Source organism: Papio anubis, unplaced genomic scaffold (assembly GCF_008728515.1).
Source record: "Papio anubis isolate 15944 unplaced genomic scaffold, Panubis1.0 scaffold386, whole genome shotgun sequence".
Taxonomy (NCBI): Eukaryota; Metazoa; Chordata; class Mammalia; order Primates; family Cercopithecidae; genus Papio; species Papio anubis.
The window spans coordinates 38,799-48,504 of NW_022164018.1; the positions used below are offsets into that span (position 1 = coordinate 38,799).

At 33.6% G+C, this 9,706-nt stretch overlaps 1 protein-coding gene across 2 annotated transcripts in view; it reads left to right on the top strand.

Moving 5' to 3' along the window:
• The window catches only part of LOC101008852 (embigin), a 41,637-nt gene extending 32,209 nt beyond the window's left edge, over positions 1–9,428 (top strand). Inside the window, exons 6-9 of one of the 2 annotated variants that reach the window (XM_031662089.1) lie at positions 526–559; positions 2,920–2,974; positions 3,550–3,608; positions 7,704–9,428. In XM_031662089.1, coding sequence (XP_031517949.1) covers positions 526–559; positions 2,920–2,974; positions 3,550–3,567 — 107 coding nt within the window. In that variant the 3' untranslated portion in view covers positions 3,568–3,608; positions 7,704–9,428. Of the gene's footprint in view, positions 1–525; positions 560–2,919; positions 2,975–3,549 lie in introns of both variants that reach the window. The other variant, XM_031662088.1, reaches the window with a different exon arrangement.
• The last annotated feature ends 278 nt before the right edge of the window (positions 9,429–9,706 follow it).

Consider the following 9,706-nt stretch of genomic DNA (forward strand, 5'->3'; position numbering starts at 1 on the left):
TGATATGTATTCTGGCCCTGGATTATTAGAAAAATCTATGATTTTAATATAAAAAGTCTCAAAGAAACAGTTTTTCTTTCACTTAGATTATCATTTAAAAAAAATATTTTATTAACCATTCCAGAGTTCTCATTGAAGAGAGACTGTCCTGTCATTTCCTATTTTTGCAGCCTGTGCCTGATGGGTTACAGGTTGATAAAGCAATAATCCTCGAGAAAATTGACCTTACATCCTGTTTTCTTTCCTGATTTTGTACTAAATTTTAATGATTTAAGTAATGACAAACTAAGCAGTCATGTTTTTGAAAATACCAAGCCACTAAACTATGTTTGATCAGAAATGCAGATAAGGTCTGTAGTGCAGATGAAGGAGGTATAGGTGTCTAAGGTAGCATGTCTCTCCTTCATTCCAAACAGGAGAAACAGCATAGTACTTTCTTACATAGGAAGGAGGTTTAATTGAGCATATATGTTCCATAAAAATGACAAACCAACTTCATAGTCAAATTCTTCTTTTGTTACACAGATGAGGGGAAAGAATTTGAGCAGACTGAACAGCTGTAAGTATTATTTTTTACAGATTAATTTTCACTTGAGTAAAATATAGGGAAATATAAAATTGAATGAAATGTTTGCAGTTGGGGGAAAAAAAGCAGAGGAGTATTTTCTGTATATGTCCATGTGGTGGTGAAAAGTGGCATTCCAAGTCTGCCTGCCTCCGTGAGAATTCTTCTTCATCACTTACTACCTGCACTTCTCTGTACTTCAGCTGTCTTCTCTACAAAATGGATTTAATAATAGTACTTACCATATGAGCTTGTTGGATGGAATGAATATTATATATGTGTAAATGCGTAGCATAGGTTTTGGTGCACAGAAGGTGTACAGTAACCATCAGAAGTATTTAATATTATTTTTTTAAAGCAATGGTTCTCAAGCCTGGCTATTTTTGATCACTTAAGAGTCTCTTTAAAGATACAGTTGCTCAGACCTTGCTGAATCTCCTGGATCAGAATCTCTTGGGTTGGGGCTACGGCATCTGTATTTCTTGAAAACATCTACGAATGGTTTTGATCTTCTGTCTGTTGAAAATCACTGGCCTAGAATTCTCTTAGTTATTCAGAGAACACAAATTGTGCCACAGGTTCTCTTACACAGCCTTTGTTTAGAGTTAAGCATGAGGAGATCTGGAAATAAAATCACCACGGATGTAATTTAGTTTGGCAAAGATGGGAGTTCCGAATTCCTCCAAGCCGGAGAACTGAGTACGGAGGCCAGTGACAGAGGTGTCTAACACTGGGATTAACGCCTGAACAATAGAGCCAAGGGCTGGGGGCCAGGAAAACGAGGCTAGATTAAAGTTGCCGCAAGAAACTTGAGAAGTGGAAGGCCCGAGCAACTATTACCAACACAAAATGGCACTTAGAGTTTATCAGCCAACAGGAGCTCTATGGAGAGAGTGTTACAGGCACAAATAGCAGGAGTGGAGTAGACAGTTGTCATTTAGATGTTTGTAGACATTATTCAAATAATCATGTTCACTCAGTTCACATAGGCTGGTAAAATAAACCAATATGATATGAGCTTCCACGTTAAGGGCACAAAATAACTACATCAGAAATCCTATAACACCAGATAGAGAAAAGCAGCATTGTCTTAGAATCATAGACACCTATAGTTGGAAGGGAATTGTATCTCTCCCAAAGGAATCCCTTCTCTTTCTGGAGAGCGTCGACATTTATGTTGATTTGAACTTTTAATCTTTCCTATTTCCATGTGTTGGCCTTTTTCTTGTTCTTAGCATCATATAACAAACGTGACAGTCATTGACATATTTGAAGACAGAACCTTGCTCGGGTTCCTTTATTCTCTGAGCTCTGCCTCCCACTGTCTCTAACCATTCCTCTGAGCTCACATTTGGAGGTTGCATTCTGATTTAAAACACACTCTGAAAGGATGGTGCCAGAACAGTGTGGAATGGACCATCACTTCTGAACAATGTAAAATGGATTCAATCTGTAGTGTAAAAGATGAATTTTTTTTTTCTGAAAATTGGGTTAATATACTTCATTTTGCTCATCTTATACAGCACCATAAGGATCACTGAAGGTGTTTAGTTTTTCTTATCTTTAGGTTATTTCACTATCTTTAGATTGCATACAAATATCAAGGGCACTTGAACTCATTCAGAACAATGAGCTTTTTGGTGCCCCTCAAACCATTTCTTGCAATAGTTGCTGAGGTGTTTTCTTAGTGGCCATTATTCTGCTTCTGAAGAGTACACACAAAAGAAAAAGAAGCACTCAGGTGGGATTTCTTTTTTTTAGAAAATATTATCTGTTAATTATAAGTAACACTGTCTTATGATATGCATTATGATTTGATAATTGAAGCCTGCCCCCAAGACCTTGAAGGGCAATGTATTCATTATGCATACTGGTTATTTAGTTTTAGTCAATCTTTAGAATCTGAGGCCCACATTTGTACTCCTGCTGTGATAAACTTTGGGTGGAAAAAGAACCATTTTTAACCTCTAATTCAGTGTAATAAGCACACAAATGTATAGCACCAATATCACACATGTTGGCTGACCTCCTAATTGGCTATTACCTTGCATGTTTCCAAAACCACACATAAGTTATGGTCTTTATGCCCAAGTCCTCACTCATGCTTAGGCAGAAGCAATTCTCCCTGTGCACAAAATCAACAAGCCTTTATCACTATCATTTGTGGTTACGGCTCCTCTTCAAGCAATGCCATAAAAATAAATTCAACATTGTAAGTAAAATATTTTTAGGAAGAAAGAATTCTGTCTGTATTGACATTTTACATTTTAACCTGATAGCCATATCAGTGATGTACTTACTTAATTTTATATAATACAAACATTTAGTAATTTTCTTTTTTGTTTTCTGTACAGGAAATCAGATGATAGCAATGGTATAGAAAATAATGTCCCCAGGCATAGAAAAAATGTAAGTTACTTCTGAATGATATTCCAAATAAAAGGTAAAATTCAATATACATAGGCTACCTATTAGTTACTTTTTTTTTAGTTCCGTAAAAGATCTGGTCATTTATGATGTGCTCAAATATGCTTATTTACACTATTATAGGGGAATATGTACAGTATAGTTGTACAAAAATAAATACTTTCCTTTTCCACCAGAGGACACATAGCAACCAATCTAGAAGTAAATCTTTTGCACTGGCTACATATTTTATTTTATCACCATGGGCTAGTTTCTTTTACAGTTTTTCATGTAGCTGTATTTGTTTTCCTCTCAAATTTTCTGGATTTTCTGTTACTTTAGTTTCATCTATTCCCATATATTTGGGGGTGTAAACTTATGCATATAATATGCTAACTTTCTTTGCTGATTAGATTCAAAATTTTTAGTTCATCAACATTAGAATAGGAGATCTTTGTTTTGGCAGTAGATTGGATCCCTCACTTCCCAGTATTTTTTGCTTTGCTAAAGTGATAGTAAGTTACTATAAAGTAACCAGAACACACTAATTATATTTGATTATACTTTATTTAACTCAGGAATCTCTGGACCAGTGAATGCAAAACCTCATGTCGAGAATCATTGGAAGATATACAGAGTTCGTATTTCAGCTTTCTTTATCCTTCCTGTTAAGAACCTCTGAGTTTTTAGTTTTAAAAGGATGAAAAGCTTATGCAGCATGCTCAGCAGGAGAGGAGCTTCATCAATAATACATGCTATCTCAGATCTAAGGGTATATTTTCATTCTGTAATTATGTTACATAAAAGCAATGTAAATCAGAATAAATGTGGTAGACCAGAATAAAATTAATTATATTCTGGTCTTCAGAGTACACACGGAACAGATATCAGCAGAATCACTTAATACTTCATAGAATAAAAATCACTCAAAACCTGTTTATAACCAAAGAATTCATGAAAAAGAAAGCCTTTGCCATTTGTCTTAGAAAGTTATTTTTTTACAAAATCATGCTTATTATTAGTATCTATGGAAGTATATGTAACAGTTTTTATATAAAGGTCATCTTTCTGGGATAGTGAAAAAATATGTCTTTACTAAGTTGAATACTTTCTGCCTTTGCTAATGATAGTTATTCTACAATCTCCACAAGAAAAACATACCTTTTATCCAGAAATATTGGCTTAAGGCAGATAAATAAAACTGTGCTTACTCTAAAGCTCTGTCACTACAAAAGCAAATTTTCCAGTCTTTATTCCACTCATAACCACTACTCTCCCCACCAGGCTAAAGTGCTTATTAGTCTTTAATTAGGGTTTTGAACTTCATAAGGTATACCATTGTTTATGTTTTAGAGTACAGGTCCATATAGTTGTAATACCTAAAACACTCCTACACTGATGCTTTTGTGGCTCATGGTTTCCTGGTGTCTTTGATTTAACACCTGGCTTCCTGGTATCTATGGCTGGTTAGATATCTAAACTTGTATTATTAGTGCTTTACAATAATAATTCCCTCGACTGAAGTCCAGAAGTACTAAAGTACTTCTTTTTTATTGCTGTGAATGCCTTAGACTTATCTTCAAAAATAGGATGCGTTGTTTCTATTGCGTATATAACTGAAATATTTTATAAACTCACTGTAATCAAATCTTATAAAATCTGAATCGACATGAAAAGTTGTCAGTGCTTGAATGAAATACTAAAATCATGCCACAGGATGCTAGATAAGGTAAATGACCATGATGTGTCCTTGGAACTGGTGGGTGCAGTGTTGGCACTGCTCGCAGGGCAACAACTTTAAGAACAGAAGAGTGGTGGTGTGGAACCCAAGATTCTTGGCGACTAGGGGATTTAAAGGTTGGGGAGGAGTAATTCAATGATTTGAAAAGAAATACTTTATAAAAATTTACTCCATATATTGGCTAAGAAAAATGTAATAAAATTTTGGTAGTGAAAATTATATCACTAATGTTTACCATTATTACTAGTATGAATAATACACATAAGGTAGTGACTTGGAAGCTGGTGAATTCTTTGTTGGTATAACAAAATGCAATATTCTGTTGTAAAGCATCCTAACTACACATGTAAGTTTGCTGAACTTGAATACATCCCAGTAATGGCAAACTTCATTTTATTCTTGGTTTTCATTTTATTCTGGTCTCAGGTCCATGCATTTATTTTAATTTAATTAATTATTATTTTGACATTATTTGGGTGATATCTATATAATGGTAGATAACCAATCAGCTTAATTAATCTAAACTATTTGAATTCGGGGAAATATTAGTCAAATCTGCTGTTTGACTAAATACAATTCAAAGCAGTATATTTGTGACTGGGAATATAGAACACAAGGAAACAAATGTGTAGGCCAACAAATGTGTAGCCCATCTGCAGTATGCATTCTTCCATTTTGCCACCACTAACCTTCAAGGCTGATACAATTTTCAAGCAAGAAGCATTGCTTCCTGAAGGTAAAATAATCAGAAATATTTCAAGAGTAAATTGAATTTTTAATTGGCAATACTGTGTTTTTTTGTTTGTTTGTTTTGTTTTTTGTTTTTTGTTTTTTTTTGCAAAAATACTTTATTTCAGTAACCTTAAATAGGAAAAGTACTCAAAAATTAAAGTTGATGTTTGGCTTTTTATAGTCTTTCTAGAGGACTTCTAGAAAATTACCACTGTTGGATTTTAATCTGCTTCCATTAACCAATCTTATAGTGATGATAAATGGATTAACTAATACTGACCAACTGTAAATTGACTGCAAATAATAAGCCACATAAAAGCTGAAGTAGGAAAACTACTCAAGTTTATATATTAGGCACCTTGGGTAATTCTCTTAGTCTTTCCAGCTAACAAGGATTTTCAGCATAATAAGTAGATTTAATGATGGCATAAAATTCTCAGATACTTTCATACACATTTTTTTGCCAAAGTGTAAATCTCCTTTTGCAGTCTTTTTGTTATTATCCCAACATCTAGCTTCTCAGACCCCGATCTAGAACTCATTGTGATATTTTCTTCTTCTGTGTTAATTAACACTTATAGGTCATGAATCCCTGCTCCTTTGACCTTTTTAATAGTTCATGAATCCACCCCATTGCCTTCCCAACTCTGCCCTCACCAGCTGCAACAGCTAATGCCTTGATTTTGCTACCTCAGTCTCCTTTTCTATTAATCCCTCTTTTACATGGCTGCCTGAGTCCACTTTCTCAAACACAAACCTCACTATGCAACTTTGGAATCTCTGTAGGCTCACCTTTGCCATTTCTTAATATTGCATTCTCCAAATTGCTAATCTCTATCCAGTCTCTTGAACTAGACTTGGCACATGGAGATTCCGCTCAGAAAGTGCTCTTCACACTTCCACCTGCTTGACTAACCCCAGGTTATCTTTCAAGACTTTAATCTGATCTTGTGTCTTAGAGAAGCCCCCATACCTAGTAGAGCAATTACCATCTTACATGCTTAAATAACTCCACATTTATTTGTGTTTATTACTCTGTGTTATAAATACACATTTGTTGTTCTCTCTCTTGGATTATTTTCTTTCTTTGTCCTGTAACTACCAGTGCAAGGGTGCAATAGAGATGTCTTAAAATGTGTATTGAATGGATGAATGTATAAATAAAAATTAAATTTTGTAAATTTCTACTTATTCTTAGAAAAACAATCTAAATTGTGACAAATCATAATTGAAAAAAAATTATAAAGAAAAACAAGCTTTTATAACTTCAGTATTTGCTTCTTTTACTTTGAAAAAAACATAGAATAGTATAAAGGTCCAGTCATATTTTCTTTAATAATGAATTAGTGTCTTCTGAGCAAAAGGAGTCTAATTCCTAAACTATTACACAGATTATGTTGCATTCAACTTACTTAAATTTCCCTTGTTCTTCGTGTTTCATGGACAGTACAAATGCAAACCTTATTTTTATCCTTTATTCTAATAATGCATTGATTTTAAATATAAAGAATTTTAGGCCAGGGATGGTGGCTCACACCTATAATCTCAGAACTTTGGGAGGCCAAGGAGGATAGATCACATGAGGATAGGAACTTGAGACTAGCCTGGGCAACAGAGTAAGAAGACCCTGTCTCTACAAAAAATAAAAAAGAAATTAACCAGGCATGGTACTTGCCTGTAGTTCCAACTAAGCTGAGGCGGGAGGATTACTTGAGCCCAGGAGTTTGAGGCTGCACTGAGCTGTGATTGCCACTGCACTTCAGCCCGGGAGACAGAGGAAGACCCTGTATCTGTTCCCTCCGAAATTTAGCGATTGTATTCCTTTACATCGTACTGTAGAGAGTTGATGTTTGTGTTCACTCCCTAACCTCCTTCCACTTTCCCCTGCCAGTATACTTCAGAGTATCTCAGATCCAATTTAAAATTTAATCCTAAAACGTATAATTATTTTCACAGTTTCATAGTTTAGTTTTGATCACTGAAAGCGTTTCTTTCGTTTTGTCTAATTGAACAAATTTATGCAAGGAATTGGGGACCTATTCCTCATTAGCATTGTTCATCTATAGGTGGAAATCAAGTATGTGTCGCAGTATTAATTAAAGGCAAAGTGACCTATTTGTACTACATTCTGAATAAATACTCATTAAATGAATGAAAAATAGAAGTATGACTCAATTATTTTAGAATCTTAAGTTATACAGATTTATGTAATGTCTATTTTGATTTTTATTAATTAACCATGAATTTATCCTACTCTAGTATTGAGAAAAAGGAAATGGAATTATGGATCCTTCTTTCATATGATACTTAGGAATGTATCTGCACTGTATCCAGAAGGTCAGTTACATGCCCTGTTTACCAATTGAATTCTGCTTCACTAAGAATAATAATAACTGACATTTAGTACATGGCATATGATGGGCACTGTACAAAATGCTTTGACATGTTTTGTTCATTTAATCCACACAATGGTCCTATGCTGTAAAAACAGTTAATATCTACTTTTTTATAAATGAGGAAACTCTAGCTTAGAGAGATTAGGTAAGCTGCCTAAAGTCACTCTGTCTGTTAAGTGTTTAGAGCTGAGATTCACATTCACGGAGTCCTCCTGAAGAACCTAGGATTAACCGCCATGTTGAACAGCTTTGGCCTGCAAATTACATGCTTCTTAGAAAACAAGGCTATTATCTGTAATCTGTATTTTTTAATATCAATTTTATTCCTTTCAACTGGTCAGTTATATCATAAATTCCATGAAATTTTTATGGAACCCATGCTTTGCCACTCTTATATCCCTATAGTGGTGCTGGGGAATCAGGACACATTTATTTGCCTTAGCACTCTTTCTTTCTTTTTTCTTTTTTTTTTGTAATTTTACGTATAAATTGGGAGGGTGGCCTTAAAATTTATCATCCAACCACTGAAAGTGAAAGAAGGTGCTTTTTATGATTTCACCAGGATAACAGGCAGAAAATACTCTCTGGTCACACATTTAGCCTGCAGAGAGCATTTAAGTATGTTATGGATCGTCTGCCCTAGACACAACAGTGGCATCTGCAACAAGTAAATGATAAACAAAAATCAACTTTCAGAGAAATAGCTATTTTTAGTAAACATAGGGAAATAGCCATTTTAAGTAAATGTCAGGTGAGTCTCACTATATAAACTGCCTATAATGAAACAGTTTAGTAAGCTTAAAGTTCTATAATCTCCAAAAGCATCTAACAGGTTGGGATTTATTGGTATGCAAAAGTATCATTCACAAATTGTAAGAGAAGCTGTCAAAGTCATGTTTTTGCTGGCCTATGGAATGTACTGGAGAATTCTTTGGACTTGCATATCTTCTGATTCATGTATCATAATAATGTCTGTGTGATTCTCAGTGAATCATCAATGCGTGATTGTGCTTTTACAATAAAATTTGTTTATGAAGTCAGTGAAAATAATTCATGAATAACATTGTCAAAATTACTTTTAGTCACATGATTAACCTGCAACACTATGTTTATTATTTTTATGTGTTGGCTTATTACATTTAAAAACTTTGTTTGTAAAAACTGATTTTGCTATTTAATTTTTAATTTAGAAAATAATGTAGCACAATGTTAGATTTATTACATATGTAACTGTAATACTATTTAATGCTGCAAAATCATAGCACGTAATGTTTATAACTTTAGCATTTTATTAACTGTCTTTGTACCTTTAAAGAAAGAAATATGATCATAATCTTTAGTTTTATTTAAATCAAGGATCATGGATTTATTTTGTCATACTTTCTAATAATTATAATGTTTTCCTTTGTAAGCATATGTGCCTAAATTCTCATCGAGGGCTTTCTGTACTGTGTAAATAGCACAAAATGTCTATATAGGAATGTTTAAAAAACATTTTCTATTTCATGTAACTCAAAAGATACATCTAATATGCAATTAAATTGAATAAAATGATACTTTGTGAATTAAAAATTTAAGTATTGGAAAACATTGTCATACTTTTTATTTTTTAATAGTTTAAAAGAGAATATAAAGGCACTAAACAGAAAACATTAGTTTTTTTTTTTTCTTTGTGTATACTCACAAGTAATTTAAATCATGTTGAACAATATGTCCTTCTCAAGCACAGTGAAAAAGTGCACCTAGAGCTGGGATTCTAGTTTAACACATCAAACTAGAAGTCAGAAGTCTTTCAGAAAGGAATTTTCAAAGTATCCCAAAATATATTTGAACAGTTTAAAAGGCAGTAATGAACTTCATAAAAAT